The sequence below is a fragment of the Palaemon carinicauda genome, chromosome 6 (assembly GCF_036898095.1).
Source record: "Palaemon carinicauda isolate YSFRI2023 chromosome 6, ASM3689809v2, whole genome shotgun sequence".
Taxonomy (NCBI): domain Eukaryota; kingdom Metazoa; phylum Arthropoda; class Malacostraca; order Decapoda; family Palaemonidae; genus Palaemon; species Palaemon carinicauda.
The window spans coordinates 143,231,927-143,254,426 of NC_090730.1; the positions used below are offsets into that span (position 1 = coordinate 143,231,927).

Consider the following 22,500-nt stretch of genomic DNA (forward strand, 5'->3'; position numbering starts at 1 on the left):
AAAAAATAATTACGGCTTTTTCATCTATTTAATATTGATTTTTTTTAAAAACGTAAGAAACGACCAGATGTCTTTTGCATCTTAAGTAATTATTAAAAAAAAAGTTTATCTAAATAATACTTATAATTTTTTTTCGTGAAAAACGAGTTTTCATTTTCATTGTAAGCCGTTACGGAAAAAAAAAAAGTTTCTCATCACTAAATAAGAGTTAAATTAATAACACCCTTTTTTCAGTGATTGCTGTTGTGAAAAAGGGGAATTAATCCACTCTTTCAATATAAAAGAAAAATAGAAAGCATAGTTTGATTTGAATGTAAAAATAATTCTCTCATTACGCTGTTTCGATTATAAGAAAAATAATTGCTTTTACATTTGTTGGAACTCATCACAAAGTACTTTACTTTCTTGTCAGTTCATTTGAAAAAGCAAAAGGGACAATTTATATTTGTCTAAGTTATGAAAATATGGATTTGACAGTCTTCAAGCTCCATTAAAATTTATAATGAAATTTCACATTTATTATTTTTTTTTCTCAATCCCGATATGAGTGAAGCTCATAACATATACGTGATAATACGAAGTTCAAACAATATAAATTGGTAAATATTAAGAATAATAATATGGTCACTGGTGTCTCACGAATGTTCGTGTAATCAAAGAAATCCTTTTAAAAATAATAGATTTAAATTGTTCTAATCTCGACAAAAAATATATAATATCCGCGCTTTCAGTAAAAAAAAAAAAATACTCTTATAAATGAAAATAAAATGATTGCAATGCATTCTTCCAACAACTCGTTTCAACTCTCAAGAGCAACTGAAAATATTTCATAATCAACAGATAATGAAATTAGATACTGAATAACTTATATACATACATACATACATACATACATACATATATATATATATATATATATATATATATATATATATATATATATATATAATGTGTTATATATATATATATATATATATATATATATATATATAGATATATATACACATATAAATATATATATATAATTATATATATATACATACATACATACAAAACATATATATATATATATATATATATATATATATATATATATATATATATATATATATATATATCACGTTTAGAGAAACATGAAAAATTCTAATGTTGAAGAGAGAACAGAAATAACTCAAAATCAAAAAGTGGTGAACGAGTAAGTTTCCCAATCAAAGGCAAAGAAAGATATAACACAATTAACAAACCGAAGTTCAGACATGTGCCATAATCGAAACAAGAATTACTTCACAATCAGAAAAAAGAAAAAAAAATATAAAGCGTTAAATAAAAATTCTCCATACACTCCAATCAAAGAAGCTTACACCATAATCACTGATTAGACAAATTCAACTTACTTCCACAATAAACAAAATGAAATCATCTGATTCCAGCGATGTACCTAAAGTATATTCAATTATTTTTAGTGTGGCAGAATTGCACCGACTCGCAGGGGTGCCCTTTTAGCTCGGAAAAGTTTCCTAACAGCTGATTGGTCGGAAGTATTTTTGTCTGACCATCAGCTATTACGAAACTTTTCCGAGCTAAAAGGGCACCCCTGCAAGTAGGTGCAATTTTGCATTACTAAAATGAATCGACCATAGTTACGATATGAAATGTCAGGAAAAATAGCCACCATTCTTTCCCGCAATTATCCCTACATTGAAGGGCCGGTTGCCCGATTGCGTATTCTCTAATGCCTTTTATCAATTATCAAAGGCATTCTCTAACACCAAACCTCTTCTCTTCAGTTTTTCCTTCACCTTAGCTTGTCATTTAATTTCCTGCCTCCCCCTCTCTAAGGGTTACAACCTTCTGAGATACGAATGAAGTATGTGGAAAATAGGAATGTTTAAAAAATGAGTTGAACCACAGATAGAAATCTCAAACTATTTATTCCTTATTATGTGATAGTTTTTTTCACTTGAAAGGAATATTGATAAAACTAATAGTAGTATTAGTAAATACTATAGTTAATAGTTAGTTACAAGATTGCTACGTGTTCATTTTAGTCTTCTATTTTCAATGAAAAAAATTTGTATTACTGACAACACCAGCATTCTCGTTACTGTCTTTAATCAGATCATATAACCAAATTGCACTATTTCAATATATAATCGAGAAACATTCCTTAATTCAAATGTTTGTTCTATAATCGAACTACTGGAATAATTCAAATTTGATTTTATCGCTCATTAACTTCTTAATATTCACCTTAAATCTCTCACTAATTGCCAAGGAACACATCCTAAGGTAAACAAAAGATTTTATCGTGATGGGCTAAATAAATTTCAGAGCGGGTTTTGCAGGCTATATTTTGTTCAGAGAAGAGCTATTTTGCTCTTATCTATCAAGAGAAAATAATGTTGATATATACAAACGTACTTTGTATATGTAAGGGAGGGTGCTATTGACTGTGAAGGTCTCTTGTTAGCGATGAGAGTATCAGTAAGTCCTGTTAGGGGAATGGAGTGACTTCGGAATAAATGGGGAAAAAATAGCTCTATACAGACTCAAAGAAGATATGAAAGAGGACAAATACAAATATACGGCAGGACAGGAGGAGTGAATAAAAGAAGAAAACTCTAATGAAAGCTTCAGTGTGAAACAAGACCTGTATGATGCAACAGAAGTGTTTTTCGCTGTTTGAAATACACTCCCTGAGGTTTACGTAAGTCTCTGACAGGCTCTCTAGGCCATTCCACTTGGTGTAATTTATCGATAAGAAGAATGGAAAACGGATGAAAACTTTGTGGGTCCATTGGCAGCCAACGTTAGGAAATGCAGTTGACAAATGCGACGACTACAGAGAATTGTTTACAAGACAAAGAGTTTATGATTAGACACCCCCTTCCCCCCCCCCCAAAAAAAAAAAAAAAAAAAAAAAAAAAAAGAACAGAAGCAGAACATGAGGGTGATTCAAAATGTTGAAAAGCTGAATGACGCACCCTTACACACGATTTATGTATCTGCATGACTCATGCAAGGATGCGGAGATATGTCTAGAATGATGAAAGCAACGTCTCTAGACTATTCTAAAGACCTTGAATGAAAGAATGAGAGAGGAGGGAGCGAGATTGTATGAGGAAGAGCATAATAATGTAACATCAGAAAAATAAAAAGGCAGTAAATGGAAATCGCATACGATGTAAATACGTAATAATAAATATGATAAATGGAAGGAAAAATACCAGAGGGCGTTGGAAAAGAAAAAAGAAAAGAAAAAAAAAGTGTATTTATATGAATAATTCAAAGAGGACAATTAGGGATTTTCAAAAGAAAAAAGAAAAAAAAGGTGTATCCATTTGACTAAGTTTAAAGAGGACGAGGATTTTCCTTTCTTTCTATTGATGAAAAGACTAGAATCTGACGGTAAGCAATAGAAGGGAGTGATTTACTTTCCTTAAATGACAAGAAAACACTTTTAAAGCGAAACAGGCTATACGATGTCTAAACCAAGCAGGGACGGAATGGGTTTAAACATGTAGTATGCAAAAGAAGTTATAACAACAAAGGAGACGATTTAATCGACGGGATGCATCAGCTTCTGATGCAGACACATTGCATTTCATGATGAACTGAAAGCTGCCGTGTTGGATCTTATCCCCTGGAAATGATACCCATTACATTCAGTTCAGGAGTGTACATGACCCGTCAAAAATGACTACTAAATATCCAGATAGATATGCACATACATGCACACATAGATTCAATCCTTCACACCCCCTCCCCTTTAGCTAATTACAAACTCCTCTCATCAGGGTATGACTACTCCCCCTCCTACCCGAGGAAGAGAGAGACACCTAGTAGTTATCACGTCTAGCCATGCTGCTGAGCGTGACCGAAAAAATGTATTTATACACACACACACATACATATATATGTATATATATATGTATATATATATATGTATGTATGTATATATGTGTATATATATATATATATATATATATATATATATATATATATATAATATATATATATATATATATATATATATATATATATATATGTATGTATGTATATATACATATATCTATATGTATATATACATATATATATACATATATATATATATATATATATATATATATATATATATATATATATATATATGTCTGTACGCATACATTCATACATAGCCAGACACTTGTTCTTCATTCTATAAGGGAGATGTCAAATATACAGCATCCTTCTATAACTAAAATATACGAGAGAGAGAGAGAGAGAGAGAGAGAGAGAGAGAGAGAGAGAGAGAGAGAGAGAGAGAGAGAGAGAGAGAGAGAGAGGAGAGAGAGAGAGAGAGAGAAATATCTGCCTTTCAGACTTAAAAGTTGCGATGGTACGGAATAAATATTGGGATGTTCCCATGCGATATTTTACAATGGTTATCGATGAAATATTGATAGCGGTTTTAAAATAGGACATCGTTTACAAATACAATAACAATGGCAAATACGATATAATACAACTGGAATTGGAAAATAGGGCTCAAAAAGGATTTGCTGTTTCAAAAATATCAGTTGTAAATTATTGATCAATTTATAGCTTTTGAATAAAGAATGACAAAACTTAAAACACCAAAAAAAAAGGAACCAAAACTATAAAAAACCACTGAAAATGCAGGCCTCCGCCACGGCAGCTTATTTTCCGAAACCAGTTTGCCAATTTAGACCGCAGGCGTATTTGAAGTCTGTGTGACAACCTTGTGCAAGATTGGGTTTTTAAGGTTAGGGTTAATCCAGTCGACCTTTTGCTCGACCTTGACCTTGACCTTTGACCTAATACTTTTAAGATTTAATCACTTCCACGTCGTAACATGATCAATCCCTGAAAATTTCATTACTCTGTGAGTAAAATTGTGGCCAGGAAGTTGTTCAAAAGCAAACAGAAACAGGAGTAAAAACATAACCTCCTCATAACTTCGTTGGCGGAGGTAAAAAAGCTTTGACGACCGAGATGTAAGAGGGGGATAAGAGGAAGGGGGGTTTAATGAAGCATGTTATTGGGGTAATTCTGTAGTGCAGCAGAGGAGCCAGCCAGAGCTTTAATTAAAACTGCAACATGAATCCCCGGAGGTGAAAATAGATACTTTATGCCCAGACTTCATGTTGTAACGACTTGTTAAAGAGTGGAAGTGTTGGCAAGTACCAGCTAGGATATTAATCAACGCTTTCGTCTTTTCCTCGCGCACATTACTGCAAGCAAAATATTGGCTTCTTTCCGCTTGCATATTAAGCTTTAGCCGTCATGCATAAAGTCGTTTTTCTTTTCATCAAGAAAGACTCCTTCAAAGGAAAAACAAAAATAAGAGCTCAAAGGAAGGGATGAGGATTGAGTCTCTCTCTCTCCTCTCTCTTTTCACGTGCATGGTCTTGGCTTATAAAGTAATACACAAATATCTATCTGTCTATTTATGTGCATATCTATACACATATATATCTATCTTTCCATCTATTTGCACACATACACACGTACAAATATATATCTGTCTATTTATATGTACATCTATACACATATCTTTCCATCTACTTACACACACACATATATATATATATATATATATATATATATATATATATATATATATATATATATATATATACATACATGCAAACATACATACATACACACACACACACACACACACACACATATATATATATATATATATATATATATATATATATATATATATATATATATATACATACAGACATACAAACTAGGTTAGTTTGCTGAGTAAGATCAGACAAAAATCTCCCATCATCACTAATCTGAACTGGCCAGTGTAGTGATGAAAACTAGCCAAACCCAAAGCATGAATTGACATCTCTGAGGCTCTTGTCCTGCTTTGGACAAGAACGACCGCATTTGTAGTTGGTGTTGTGTGTGTGTGTGAGTGTGTGTGTGCGGGTGCGGGTGCGGGTGCGTGTGCGCATATATATATATATATATATATATATATATATATATATATATATATATATATATATATATATATATATTTATATATATATATATATATATATATATATATATATATATATATATATATATATATAGTCAATAATGTGACCATAACGTCTTTCACCAGTCCTAATATTACTCTCTTTTATGCATTTCCTCCTCTTTTAATAATGACAATTTCCACTATTCTACTTTTATTAGTACTTTTGTAATTATTCAGCAAATATTTATCTTATTTTCACTTTTTTCCCCTTCTAGACTTTCTCGTACTGAATCTTGAATATACTTATGCGCAAATGTCGTCTATTGACTCATATTTAATGCAGTTATAATTGTAAAATTACGATGAAATGTGACTAATAGATCTAATATTGATTGCAACCGCCCCTTCAATTGAAATTAATACGGCCAAAATTTCAACTGTCTATCCCACCCATAATATAGGCATACTTCTTAATATATCGATAATACATCTAGAAGCATGAGATTTAGGCAACAAGACTGTACAATTGTGAACTAGAACTGGCACTCGGTAGAGCGCATACCTTCGCCACCGCCAAGGGTAATGGCATCACTATATCATGTTGTATATCACAGGAAAAGCAATTGAATTGTGCACATTTTACCAGTAGTATCATGCAAATCAGATAAAAATAGGCCACAATATGACACCAGCCACCCGTTGAGATACTACCACTAGAGAGCTATGGCATCTTATGACTGGCCAGACAGTACTACATTAGATTCTTCTCTCTCGTTACGGTTATTTTCCCTTTGCTTACACATATACCGAATATTCTGGCCTATTCTTTACATATTCTCCTCTGTCCTCATACACCTGACAACACAGTTTACCAAACAATTCTTCTTCACCCAAGGGGTTACTGTACTGTAATTGTTCAGTGGCCTCTTTCCTCTTGCTAAGGGTAGAAGAGTCTCTTTAGCTATGGTAAGCAGCTCTTCTCCAAAATCAAACCATTGTTCTCAAGTCTTGGGCAGTGCCATAGTCTCTGTACCATGGTCTTCCACTGTCTTGGGTTAGAGTTCTCTTATTATTTTTTTTTCTCTTCCTCTTGTTTTTTTGAAATGGTGTGTTGGGCAGGCTTAATAGAAGGGCCATGGATGCCAGGTGGTTTATCAAGAGATTGTCTTTTCCTTTTCTGATTCTTTTCCTTCTCAAAACCATCCTTACTGTCCTCCCTTCAGTTGAAGTGGCTATCCTGGAGGGTATTTAGCCTTGCATGGTGTATCGGCTCCTCCATGTTGGCCAGTTTTTCAGACTTTTTACTATAGTCTATGGGTTTCATCAATCACTCGGGCATACTATTCTATCTAATTTCTCTTCCTGTTGTTTTGTTAAAAGTTTATATGGGAAATATTTATATTAATGATGTTACTCTACTTACAATATTTTATTTTTTCCTTTTTCCTTTCCTCACTGGGCTATTTTCCCTGATGGAGCCCCTGGGTTTATAGCATCCTGCTTTTCCAACTAGGATTGTAGCTTAGCAAGTAATAATAATAATAAAAAGATGTTTTTGACAGTTTCGTGACCTTAGCCTTGACTTTTGCCCCAATCACTACCAAAAGCTATTCAAAATGTCCTTGGATCGTGGTCAATTATCCAACCATATTTCATGAGATTCGGTAAAAAAGTTTTTGGTTAAACGACTCACAAAAAAGTCATACTAACAAATAAATACACGCCTATCAACTTATTGTCGAAGGTAATAAGCTGAGTCCTTAAAATTCACACTTATTTCTTTGGGGTAGCATTAGTTAAAGAAAAGAAAGCTGGTACCAAATTTAGACCCGTGGCTATGACATACAAGAAGCTAACTATTAACCTGAGTTTATTTCAATTATACCCTAGCTTTTCAGGAACAATGCTGATATTTGTTTGTCTCACTAACATTTGTTTAAAAAAGTTGAGTAAACTCAATATCCTTACTTCCATATATAAAATACCATTAACTTTTAAACTTCATATGAACGCCTCATCATATCACAATTTCTTTAGATTCTGTAGACGGTACTTGTTATAATAAACTACTGATTGCATTCTGGTAATTAGTTTTATAAATATACTCAAAGTCTTCAAATTAGTCTTATTTCAGACAGTGCAAGATTATGCAATTTATTTTGATATAATAGTGAATTAAAGACTCTTCCTCACATCCGCGAATATGTCGAATAATAAATAGCACAATAATAACAATGGGAATACTAACAGAACTAGAAAACCCGATTCCTTTTTTTAGACCAGGGAACCATCCAGGGTCAAAACATCTCCATAACCTTTAAAAAGAAGCTGGAAATAAAGTATTACAATAATTCTTTTTAGGCAGACAAAAACTGGCTGGAAGAACATTCCAGGAATGGAGCAAACACTGATAAAAAGCCGAGTCACCCAGTAGGTAGTTTCGAGTCTGTGCTACGCCAAGATAATTTTCGATATGGGAATTTCCAGGAACCTAAATAACTACTTATGCTCTACAAAAATAATAATCATATAATTCAACAACCTTTACTTTCAAAATTAACCTGACTAATATCATAAAAAATATTCAAACACACCCAAATTAGGTAACACCAGGGTTATCATTAACCGAGATTAATCTAATTTTAAAATTTAAGGCAAAAATAATAGATTATATTTAAATTCTGTAGTTGCTTTAAACATATACATATTTACGATAATATTTTGATGTATACAAAGTGCGTTTGAATTATATATAGATATACAGGCACTTTTCAACATAGGAAAATACTTTAAGGTGGAGTCTACCGCTTCTCTGTCCACAGCTATCAAAAAGCTAAGAGACTATATAGATCTCATTCTACACCAAGCTAGTCACGCCCCCATTTACTTATTCCATTACAAGTTAATTTTTTTCTTCCAAATAAAACTTTAAAAAAATAATTGTCAAACCATAAACCTTCAAATTACTCCATATATCTCTATTAGTTAATTCATAACCTTTCCCAAAGTTTGTGTGTGCCTTATACCTGTACTTTATTCTACTTTAAAATCTATCGGAAAACTGCTTCATAACAAATTTATTACACTCTCCTTATTCTTTAATTCCACTTTCTTTTCCATGTAACAAATATATTAATCTCTCCCTATTCTTTAATTCCACATTACTCTTCATGTAACAAATATATTACACTCTCCTTATTCTTTAATTCCACTTTATTTTCCATGCAACAAATGTATTACTCTCTCCCTATTCTTTAATTCCACTTTGCTTTTCATGTAACAAATATATTACTTTCTCACTATTCTTTAATTCCACTTTGCTTTCCATGTAACAAATCTATTACTTTCTCACTATTCTTTAATTCCACTTTGGTTTCCATGTAACAAATCTATTACTCTCTCCAAATTCTTTAATGCCACTTTGCTTTCCGTGTAACAAATATATTACCCTCTCACTATTCTTTAATTTCCCTTTACTTTAAAAGTAACAAATATATTTCTCTCTCACTATTCTTTAATTCCACTTTGCTTTCCAAGTAACAAATCTATTACTCTCTCCCTATTCTTTCATTCCACTTTGCTTTTCATGTAACAAATATATTACTATCTTCCTATTCTCTAATTCCACTTTGTTTTCCATGTAACAAATATATTACTCTCTCACTATTCTTTAATTTCCCTTTGCTTTCCAAGTAACAAACATATTACTCTCTCCCTAATCTTTAATTCCACTTTGCTTTCCACATAAATATATTACTCTCTCCCTATTCTTTAATACCACTTTGCTTTCCAAGTAACACTCCATATGTCATCGGTCATAGCCTTATAACGTTAAGTTTACTGTACCCCTTTCCAGTAACAATAAGCGATCACATGGCCTTTATAAAGCTTAATTTCACGAGGTCCCCATCCCCATTATAGGATGGAATCATTAATCCCATTGATAATTAATTCTATTAGAACCGGAACTCATTCAGGCATACCTTAAACGCCTTGGGAAATCACTCGGTTACAATATGACCACCATACTGCAGCATTTGGCTTACAACAACAACAACAACTCCTGGGGCCTCTCCATTTACAACATTTTAATTAACCTTCTTCCGTTGTAATAAGCCAGGTCCACAATCTTGGTGATATTCAAATTGAATTTTCTCAAAACACACTCACTATGTATGTATATATATTTTATAATATGCGGTATGTTTATATACATTTTATAATATGCGGTATGTTTATATGTATATATATATATATATATATATATATATATATATATATATATATATATACATACATATATACATATATACACACATATATATAAATACATGTATATATATATATATATATATATATATATATATATATATATATGTATATATGTATATACATATATACATATATACACATATATATATAAATACATGTATATATATATGTATATATATATATTTCATTATATAAATATAGGCAATTGTATTATATAAGTAAACATTTAGGGATATATATATATATATATATATATATATATATATATATATATATATATATATATATATGTGTGTGTGTGTGTGTGTGTGTATGTGTGTATATGTGAGAGAGAGAGAGAGAGAGAGAGAGAGAGAGAGAGAGAGAGAGAGAGAGAGAGAGAGAGAGAGAGAGAGATAGAGAGTGTACGCGTGTACCCTCAAGTCACCATTTCCTAAGGTCCTGTAAGCTTTTCTACGCCAAGCAATGGTTGCTACGCATAAGCAACCCTGATTTTCCTTCCCCTACATCTCTCCGGGCAGTCCAATATTTCCCCAGCAGCCGTATTCCAGAACAGACAAATAACGTCTGCAGTGCCTATTCTATAGCGACGACATATAAAGCAAGTGGGCTTTAGAAATACTGTTTACAGAACCAACCATTCCCAGGGCTTGACCTAAAGCGACTTGTTTATGAATCAAGAATTCTGACCTGCATAAAGGCCAACAGGATTCCCAGAATTTCATTTTCAGTCAAGTGAGTTCTTCAACAGCAACATCGTACAGTAATCTTGTTTGCAATCTGCAGTTGCTGAGAGTAATGAGGAACAAATTCATAATGAACAAACAAAGTTGATTGGGTGGTTAGCGTAGCTTAATTGCTTCGAAAGATACTTCAAATGCAAGTTCATTGCAACAATATGATTCCTCATCTATATGTATAAAATATCAGACTTTTTAAGGGGAAACGCATCAGTTCATATCAATACATGCCCTAGCTTTATTACTGAAAGTTAATGCGAAATAGAAAAGCTTATATTCAAATCAGTACAAAAATATATAGTTTTTTTGGGACATTTCAACTCCGAAATATCGTTTCATCATCTTTAGCAAGTGATATAACAATAAGAGAGAAGAACGCCGGTCGCTCTAATTATACATTTAGTCATTCAAGCGATGGAAACATTAAAGAAAGTAATTTATTAATGCTTATAGAACAATAATAAAATATCTGCAACACCAAATCATAACATACGGAAGCAACAAAGGCTAAAAAACCAACATAAATGTTGAGATGGAACCGCCCAACAAATAAATTCCCTTCTATTATTGCGTGCACACGCGAGCGTGTCGTTAGGATATTAGTGTTAACAGACAATAATTTGAAATCTGCTGCTTTATGCACACTAGCTCCCCAGGTCTGGATGAAAAATCATTCTACCATTATATAAAAGGGGAAGCTTGTAATTAATCCACTTTTATTTGCAATAGTGGGGTAAATATTTTTCATTTACAATAGCTTCATTCTCTTTAAGATACATACTGACTAACATGCACAGTATAGCTACATGCAGATACTCTCACAAACAAAATAACACATACACACATACACATACACACACACAAACATATATATATATATATATATATATATATATATATATATATATATATATATATATATATATGTATATTATATATGTGTATATTATATATATATAGTATATATATATATATATATATATATATATATATATATATATATATATATATACTGTATATATATATATATATATATATATATATATATATATATATATATATATATATATATACTGTATATATATATATATATATATATATATATATATATATATATATATATATATACTGTATATATATATATATATATATATATATATATATATATATATATATATATATATATATATATATATATATATATATATATATAAAATATGTCTATCTTAATTATTTTGGAAAATAATCATAATGCAAGTACCCTGTCACGATATGATTCACGATATGTTTATGAACAAAATTACCGGTTTTCTACAAGAGAATAATCGTAATCGGTTCCCAAGATCTGTGGAGATTTCATTTAGAATCAATGTTTGTCAGTTTCCTATACAAAAATAAATTTAAATCTTTTCAAAATGGAGTGACATTGAAAGCTTTATTAAGAATATGCTAAAGGGATTCTCTTATCTCGAATATAAGGCCTGACAGTTTCGTAACACATCATATTAAAATTGAAAATCCAAATAAGCGAAAACAAGTTTACATATAATGTAGTTTTCATTCAGACTGTCAAAAATTCAATGTTATTCTCAAATCCCATGATCTCATTACAATGTCAATGACTAACAGTAATTTAACGTTACAATAGCATACTTTTTCTATCGTAAAAAAATTTTCTATCGTAAAACCTATTCAGATAAATAGATGAAGGCATTGTACTTTATTTAATGTGATATTACATTTTTCATGCTTAAGTATCATAATGAAAAATATGCGAAGATGGGAATAAAACCGAATTCCAGATCAGATGTTGCCTTTTTATCTTTTTTTTTTTTTTTTTTTTTTTTTTGGATACATGAAGAATTTCGGAACAGAAGACGGAATCATACAACAGTATTAGAAAATCTTATAGAAAATAATTCCCCATAAAAATTACCTTATTAGTTTGAGTGTAATGTGCATTGAGAAATAAAAAATGTAAAAACGGGCAATGTAAAATAAAAGAATATAAAATCTAGAAAATCATTAAAAAGATTCCTTTAAAATACCAATGAAAATCACCGAAAACTTTCGAAAAAATATTATATAATAAACAAAGGCGGCAATCAATTTACTAAGAAATATCCTTATGTTTTCCAATACTATCCTTAAGAAGCGTGCCACTGGATGATAAAATAAAGAAAACGTAATCCTTCTGCCAAGAATATTGCTGCGAAACTCCGGTCCAAATTGTGCTGAGAAAGCTGGAAAAAAAATTATGAATTGAAACAAAGGAAAAATGCAGTGCCTAATGTGGAAAATGATGGCCGAAAACCTATAATTTTATCTCTCTCTTTCTATTAATTAATTACTTATGTTAAATAAACATTCAGGTGATGGAAATGATAAAGGGAGGGTAACAATCAATCTCTTAGTCGTGTTCCTTACTATTGGAGGGAAACATTATTAGTTCAAAATATTATTATTATTATTATTATTATTATTATTATTATTATTATTATTATTATCATTAATTTCTAAGCTACAACAATAGTTGGAAAAGTAGGATGCTATAAGCCCAGGGGCCCCAACAGGGAAAATAGCCCAGGGAGGAAAGGAAACAAGGGAAAATAAAATATTTTAAGAAATGTAACATTTAAATATTTCCTAAATAAACTATAAATACTTTAAACAAAAGAGGAAGAGAAATTAGAAAGAATAGTGTGCTCGAGTGTATCCTCAAGCAAAAGAACTAACCCAAGTCAGTGGAAGACCATTGTACAGAGGGTATGACACTACTCAAGACTAGAGAACAATGGTTTGATTTTGGAGTAGCCAGCAGAACCGAATATCGTTTCCAATTTGATAGGGCAACATCTCATCTTACAGATAATTTTATTTTCACTTCGTTTATCAATCGAACCAGGGAACACATTATCACCTCGCAGGACAATGTGCACTTCACAACACAGACAGAGCTTTGATGTTTATTTCAAATATTTGTTACCTCCGCCAAGGAGGTTGGAAGGAGGTTACCCCCTGTATGTGTGTGTGTTTGATTGCGCACAGCTTCCTGGCCACAATTTTAATCGTAATGAAACTCGCAATGATTGACTATTATGTAAAAAGCTGGAAATGGGCAAAGGTCAAGGTCACGGTCGAGCAAAAGGTCGAGAAATAAGCTGCCGCGGAGGATGTCTGTGCTATACTAAGTGCCCCTCCAGTTATGACATTATTATTACTTCGTATAGCTCGTAACGCCACTTTTTGGAATATGAGATTTGGTATATTTCAAATTACATTTGCTTCGATTTCGTCTTTTTCTAGTCATTCATTCAATGTTTACCAATGTTAATGATGCCCAATCCATATATACCTGTGTAGACTATTCTGACGTAGGTAATATACTTCCAATGCTCTTGCTTTGCAATTTCATTTCTAGTTTTAAGAGTAATCCATTCGAGGAAAATTTGATTAATACACATTAGCGGGATTTGGTCAAAGTTAAAACAGAGGTCAAACATCAGTTTTATATGAAATTTTTTTGTCAAAATACAGATTAAGCAATAGCAATAATTTCATGTGGTAAAATTTTTGGCCACTCACTACAGAGTCAAAGTATTGTTCAGATATTCATAATTCTTTTGTTAACTGACGATAATTTTACATCGATGGCAATTTCAAACTAGTTAAAACCAAAATATTAGCTTGTTTTATGTTGGTGTGTTGACTATTAAAATATCTGTTAACCTTAGCACTGCAGGGTATATCAGATATTCCTCTTGAAAAACTCAAAATTATATTTTCTTAAAAAAAACACATAGGTGAAACTATGACGGTTATGCTCATGTCAGTCCATTAAACACTGAGCTAGTTTTATAGGGGAAAAAATATATCATCGCTAGTTTTACTCTTTGTGATTATGAAACCCTTTTCTCACATCTGGAAAGACTCTCCAATCGCTGTCCTAACCTAACTTAACCTAACCCAACCTACAACTGAATAATAAGTTTTCTCATCTGACCAGTAAATCAGCTCGTCCTTCGACCTTAGTTTCATTTCGACCCCATTACAAGGCCGCCATTTTCTGCCCATTCTATTTATATCACACTGAGCAGTTTCCCAAGGACTTTCTAGTTATACGACGCCACTGGTTTGATGTTTGCTCCGCACAAGTTAAGATTAATTTTCCCCTTGATATTGAGAGGGAGTCTTCAACGATAGATTAAACCATTTTAAGTGGGCTTGAAAGTGTCAGTTTTTTATGCGGAAAGTATATGCGTAAAAATAATGACACTTGAAATGACAGGCAGTCTTTCAAGGATGATTTGCAAACGACGCTTTTGAGATGCACTGGTAAACTTTGTTCCCAGCACAACTTTAACTACCATATCTTTGTTATTAAAGTCCTATTTTGGCAATCTTCACAAGACTTTGGTAAATCAGGATAAACAATAGAAATACTCGTAAGCTAAATCATTACACTTACTTCAAGACGGGCTTGTCCATTTTATTTTCATATTAAAACAATAATCGATTCCACGGTCACTGTCCATGTGGCAAAAAATCCCAACCTTCTCTTAATCATGAAAAGTTAGACAATCAAAATCCATGAAAGCAATGTAAGTTTACCTATATTTTGGCCAATATCTTACTCTAGAAAAATTAATAAGTTTTATCCAAACCGAGATTAATGCTTGTTAATTTTCATATCTCAATAAGAGCGAAGGTATTATTATTGATCTCTGCCCTTCAACACTGTTTTCTTTTCAATACAAGGGAATCCCTCAAATTCATTATTCACTAGAGAATTATTATACTTATAGTTGAATATTTACGTGTGTTTTATACGTAATAAATATATGTATGTATGTATTAGAGAGAGAGAGAGAGAGAGAGAGAGAGAGAGAGAGAGAGAGAGAGAGAGAGAGAGAGAGAATAACACTACTTCCAATTATAAAATCCTGAGTTCCATTATTTTATCCATTCATCCACACGAATTTTCCTTAATTCAACTCCTTTGTGAACTACCTAAAATTGAAGACTTGAAATTTAAAGTGAACGTTTTTCTACTTCTCTTCTAAAAACAGGTGGTTAGAAAAGAAACCAGAGACACCATGCAAACATTAAGTGAGAGGTGGAAATTGTGTTAGTAGAGAGATCCAAGAAGAAAACCCAAGGTGGTGTCGCGACGAGTGTGGTCATGCAGGTGCGGGAGGTCGCGGTTTGGGCGTGGGTGTGGGCCGCCCGCTGCTGTCTGCTGGCCTATGCCTGGCAGCAGGAGGCTAAACTCGACGAAGCGGGAGACCTCGTTTTATTCTGGACGGCCGACGTCAAGAAGAACGTCCTCATGATCGAGGTAAGTCAGACGATGCTGCGTCAGCAACTACTGAAGGACCAGTCCATCAACCCCCCCCCCCCCCCAAAAAAAAATTTTTTTTTTTTTTTGCTCTAAACATTTGGCGGAGGTATTTATTTTTTTAATGAAAATGCATTAATTCACCGAAGCATATATCAGTATTGATTCTTTTTTAGTGTTTTTGCACTACTGTAAGCTAAGTCATGCATTTAATTTTCTTTACTGCAGTTTTCTCGACAACCTTCAAAGCTTGGCATCATACTATTTTTAAACCCTTTGACTTATATTTAAAATTCGAGTAATCACGCCACTAGATGATATGATGGTCTTTCCTTTATTTTCAATTCATCAAGGTCTGATGTTCCTTTTCATTTCATTAAAATTACAATAATTAAATTTTTTACCCGGTTCCCACCTAGGTGGGCAATGGGTATTGTTTTAGATAGATTTCTTTGTCTTTGTGTGTGTATGTCTACTACTTTGTTTCCTTATTGGTAACTTTGCAGAAAAAAAACAGGACAGATTTGTTTAAAATTTTCAGGAGAAATGCACTATGACACATGATAGACCCACTGACATTTGCACCTTTATTGTCTAGAATCAAGGTCACAGTAACATGAAAGGTAAGAAACGATTTTCTACTATAACTCTTAAAATCAAGACGAAATCTTTATGTTCAGGAGATGGAAATATAATCTTGTATGTCAAGTTAGTGAAAATGCATAGTTGTGAAGACTGATAGGCTCAAAATTCTGGGAAGACAAATTTTCAAGGTCACCGAACTTTAGAGCACATAACGCTCAAACGAACAAAGATTCACAATCTGCTAATATCATTAAAAAACAGAAACTCACCAATGGGCTTTAAAATGGCACCACGACCTTTGACCTTCTGTGACCTTGAAAGATCAAATTCAACATCAGATTTCAGCAAAATCATATTAAAAAAAAAAAAAAAAAAAAAAAAAAAAAAAAAAAAAAAAAAAAAAAAAAACAGTAATAGTAGTGTTTTCGTGAAAGTTCACATGCGAGGGGCAGGGTTTGCCATATCTGACAACGCTTGTTTAAATTTTCTATCAACTTCAAGGACTGAAAATTTCCCTTTTAATCTTATAAAAGTATTGTGCGGTTTTCACTCCCTAATTTTATTAGCTTACTGCATTTAGAAAAAAAAAAAAGAAGTAAGCCCTCGAGGCGTATCAATTATCTTATAAATTGTTATGTTAAAAAAAAATCACATACTTTACAACCCTGTCCCTAGATTAATTATATGAACAAATTATCCTTCCAAAATAATTTGAGGTTCGTATATTTTCCACTTTTGGGTAAACAATCACATAAATGCTTCTTAGTTTTAAACAAATACGCAACCGACATTTTTGGAAATAATTTATCTTTGAATATGTCTCAAGTAAAGAAGTATTCTGTTGATTGACAAATAATAATAATAATAATAATAATAATAATAATAATAATCATCATCATCATCATCATACGCCTATTGACGCAAAGGGCCTCAATAATAATAATAATAATAATAATAATAATAATAATAATAATAATAATGATAATGATGATGATGATGATAAACGTGCTCATAATATGGATTAACTAAATGGTGTTACCAAGGCCCATTGAAACCTCCAGTTATCCGTGAAATACCACGAAATTCACAGCAAGTAATTCTGAGAATTGTTGTGGTTAGCAACGCTTGTTTCACAGATGACAGCTTTTAACTGGTGCCCATCCAAGAATTTAGCCAACCGAATGGACAAAATTTAAGTTCTTCACACATGATGATTGTCTCAAATGCTTGAAGAGAATCGGTTGGAGTAGGCATATTTTATTGGATTCCTGCGTCTAACTTCAGGAACAAAGAAGTGAGGCAAATTTTACATACCAAACATTGGCTCACAGTTCTGTAGTTTTTTGAGAAATAAATAAAGATAAAAAATTGGAGATAAATGTAAGCTACCGGAATTAAACTTATTTCTTCTTGTAATAGCAGTTTCACGCACTAACTTTAAAACCAATCAACGAATTTCAGGCTGATGGAAAACATGAAATGAGAATAAGATAGTTGATGGTTTTCTTGGGAAAAAAAAGAGCAATTATATCCAGACGGGAAAAATTACTGTGCTACCGTCTTTCCAGCCTAATTTAATATTCTGGCAAAATTCTTGCAAATAAGAAAAATAGTTATAAGCATCATAATTGAATATGGGAAACTTTACGAAAGGGGCCATATTTTTGCAAGAAAAAAATATAGGTTAAACGTAATAGTAAATATAATCAAACTTGTCCAATATGTTGATTAAAGGCAGTTGGGGCTGGGTGAATTCCTGATGCGAGATCGTTGTATCCAGAACATTTTCAACCAACAATTTATTATATTCTGAAATTAGAGAAATTCATTCATTTGGAAAAACAAAAAGGATCATTAACCTACAAAACAATTTTCCGATGGAGAAAATGCACCTACATATAAATAAAGAGAAGGCCGATAGAAAAAAATATAAGCAAAAATACATTAACAATAAGGCAAGTCAGAAAAAACAGACCTAAAAATACAAACCGTTTCTAAGAAATATTTTACCCATCAAAGAATACATTTCACAAGAATCCTATAGCAGTGCAAGAGTTGTATGATTCTATGATATTTATGCACTATGGATATTGTGGCTCAACAAAACTAGTAGCACAGACTACTTTGTACACAGGTACACAAGGTATCATTGGGAGTTCACTTTTTAACTTAAACTTGGAGATAGTAAGATACGATAAATATCGGCGATGATCTATACTCAATTTTTTTAATGAGGCGCATTTGCACTGACTCGCCGCGGTGCCCTTTTAGCTCGGAAAAGAGACCTGCTATCTGATTGGTTAGAATAATCTTGTCCAACCAATCAGCGATCAGGAAACTTTTCCGAGCGATAAGGGCACCCCTGCGAGTCGGTGCAAATCTGCCTCACTAAAAAGAATTGACTATTGAGATAAATGTAACCTTGCAGCTAATCCAAATCACAACAAGATTAAGCAAATAACTATAAAAGAGCTTTAATAATTTCATTTACAACGCGAAACTCAGTAATTACAATCTGATATAAGAAGACAATAAATAACCTTAACCTATATTATTGAAGTTACTCGCGATTGATTTGTCTATATCCTAAAATCAACTAAATTTTATCACTCAGTGAGAGTGCAAATGTTTACTTTTTGTCTCAAAAGTCAGCAAAATCATACGTTGACGAATAAGAAGCAAACAAAGTAAATTCAATTAAAGTCGCCTCCGATATAAAAAGACCTACATTCATGACTAGAATTTACAAAAATCTCTGGGCACAGCTGAATGTGAAAACTGCCAAGACTAATTTACTGTTAATATCTCCATTGGTAATTCTTTAAAGTCTGTCAATCAAATTATAATCATAATAAACATATAAATATATAATGTTTATAAATATATCTATATATAGATACACACATTTATATAAATATATATATATATATATATATATATATATATATATATATATATATATATATATATATATATATATATATATGCATATATATATATATATATATATATATATATATATATATATGTATATATACACAAATACTGTATATATATATATATATATATATATATATATATATATATATATATATATATATATATATATATATATATAGATCTATATAGATCTATATATATATATATATATATATATATATATATATATATATATATATATATTTATATAAAATTTTCAATGTTCAAGTTACATATTCTAAGATATATCGTGATTTTGTTATTAAATACCAGCGGAAAACAGCTTGCATGGTACAAAATAGTTATAAAGAAATTAGGTAAAACCAGGATAAGCAAATTGTTTCTCGAATACACAAAACAAGAACAAAAGTAGCGATCATGTGAAAGGAAAAACAAAAGGAATAACAGTAGTTTTGAATAAAAGTTTTAATGGTGAACTTATCAAGTCTTACTGGGATTAATGCTTATTGAAATCTGAAACTAAATATCGGAGAGAGAATAGGAAAAAGACATTGATAATATAGCCGTCCACGCACCCCCCCCTCCCCCCCCCAAAAAAAAGGAGGAAATTTATTGGAGAGGAGACTTGAAAGTTATGGGAAGGAAAATATGTCAGAAGTCATTAAGCAGAAGTTATGGAATAAAAGAAGACCAGGAGATCAAATCTTAAGGATAAAAAAAAAAGAAAAAAAAAAGAAAAAAAAATCATGACTCCATACTGTACCTGAAAATCATCATGATTAATTGTGAAGTAATCATTTCATTCCTAACTTCACTCAACAGAGTTCCCAAATCACCATCTTCAGAGTATAATGAAGATACCAGAGAATAATTACCTACACAAGGAACTGGGTTACTTTCCTTTTTGTTTAAACATATATTTACAGAAACGTCGGCCTTTTCCTAGACGTATCCTACCCTGAAACCCATTTACATTCTATTGATTGAGATACTTGTTGAAGGTATAGAGCGTAGTCAGATTTTCTAAGTTTATAAGTTGTATAATTTTACTGTTCACCTTTGGACTTGAGCTATTCTTTGTCGTCGTCATTATCATCATCATCTCCTACGCTTATTGACGCAAAGGGCCTCGGTTAGATTTCGCCAGTCGCCTCTATCTGGAGCTTTTAAATCAATAGTTCTACACTCATCATCTCCTATTTCACGCTTCATAGTCCTCAGCCATGTAAGCCTGGATCTTCCAACCCTTCTAGTGCTTTGTGGGTGTTATTCTTTGTACATTTATCTTTTTTTTATCGATTTTTCTAGCTTTATGGTTCCTGGTTGCTGTGTTTCAATAATAGACCACATTTGGGAAAACCACTTTTAAACCAAGAAAAAGTAGTAAAAGGTTGGTCACTAAGACAGAAAAAACCACTAAAATATGAAACAGAATGAAGTAGAAAACAAAAATACAGGAAATTAGAAGAGCCAAAAGGAAGTTCATAAAGTCAGAGGAGACTACAACCTAAATGGCAAGACATCGCCATCAGACCCGTCCAGTTGGAAACGAGTATTTTCCCTAACGATCAGTTAGTTAGCCAGTATAGGGAGGTATTTACTGAACTCATTACCACTTCTTTTTGTAACTATGGCAAGAATTCGAAGGGAATTAAAGATATACGCAAATGAGGAAACGCATTAGATAGGATTAGAGTTTAGTTAATAATATGCCTGGAAGACCCAGGCCTACATGGCTGAGGACTATGAAGCGCGAAGTAGGAGATGATGAATGAAGAAGTATTCAATTTAAAGCTCAAGATAGAGACCACTGGCGAAATCTAACTTAGGCCGTTTGCGTCAATGGGCGTAGGAGGAGATGGTTCTACCTCGCCATAGAAGTAATTCAGCACGTTAAAGGAAGGCAAAATATCTTAATATCGGAAAAATAACATGGACATAAAGAAAATGCAAGAATTATAACCCATACTTACCACTAAAACAAAGATAAAATACACAATGATAATGATTTATCTCTTAATATATTAGAATTAGTAAAAGTTCGGTATCGTAAATCAAATTATGACAACAATCAATAACCCCCCTACCTTACTTTTTCACTAAATATATCTGACTTTTTTATATCATCAAATAAAGAAATAAAAAAAAAAGCGAGTCCTTTAAGTCTGAAGAATGGTGGTGACATTTCCACAGCGTAACTTGGCAGCGTTCCACCTGGGAGAATTAGGCGCAACTGCAAACGGAAATATTTGTTTTCAGATCAGATTGCACGAACGTCAGGCAATAACCTGGTATCCCAACGTAACAAAGTAGAGGGAGAGAGAGAGAGAAAGAGAGAGGGGGTCAATCAATTCCCCACATTCTTTCATTTCCGAGTAACTGATTGGTTCGGCCTAAAACCCAATTTGACCGAGCCTTCATCCCCTTGGCCTTTCTCCTACGATGAACGGAGAAAAATGAGCTGATTTTTATATGGAATCAACTAACACACGCCTGCTCTCTCTCTCTCTCTCTCTCTCTCTCTCTCTCTCTCTCTCTCTCTCTCTCTCTCTCTCTCTCTCTCTCTCTCCTCACACCATTTTTAGCAGAAGCAGCAGCTATTCAACCATCAAGACGATATAATATTTTAGGAATTT

The 22,500-nt window shown here is 32.2% G+C and overlaps 1 protein-coding gene across 1 annotated transcript in view; it reads left to right on the plus strand.

Moving 5' to 3' along the window:
• Nucleotides 1-22,500, plus strand: part of LOC137643271 (uncharacterized) — a 755,072-nt gene that overhangs the window by 12,550 nt on the left and 720,022 nt on the right. Inside the window, exon 4 of the mRNA XM_068376112.1 lies at nt 16,137-16,339. Coding sequence (XP_068232213.1) covers nt 16,137-16,339 — 203 coding nt within the window. The remainder of the gene's footprint in view (nt 1-16,136; nt 16,340-22,500) is intronic.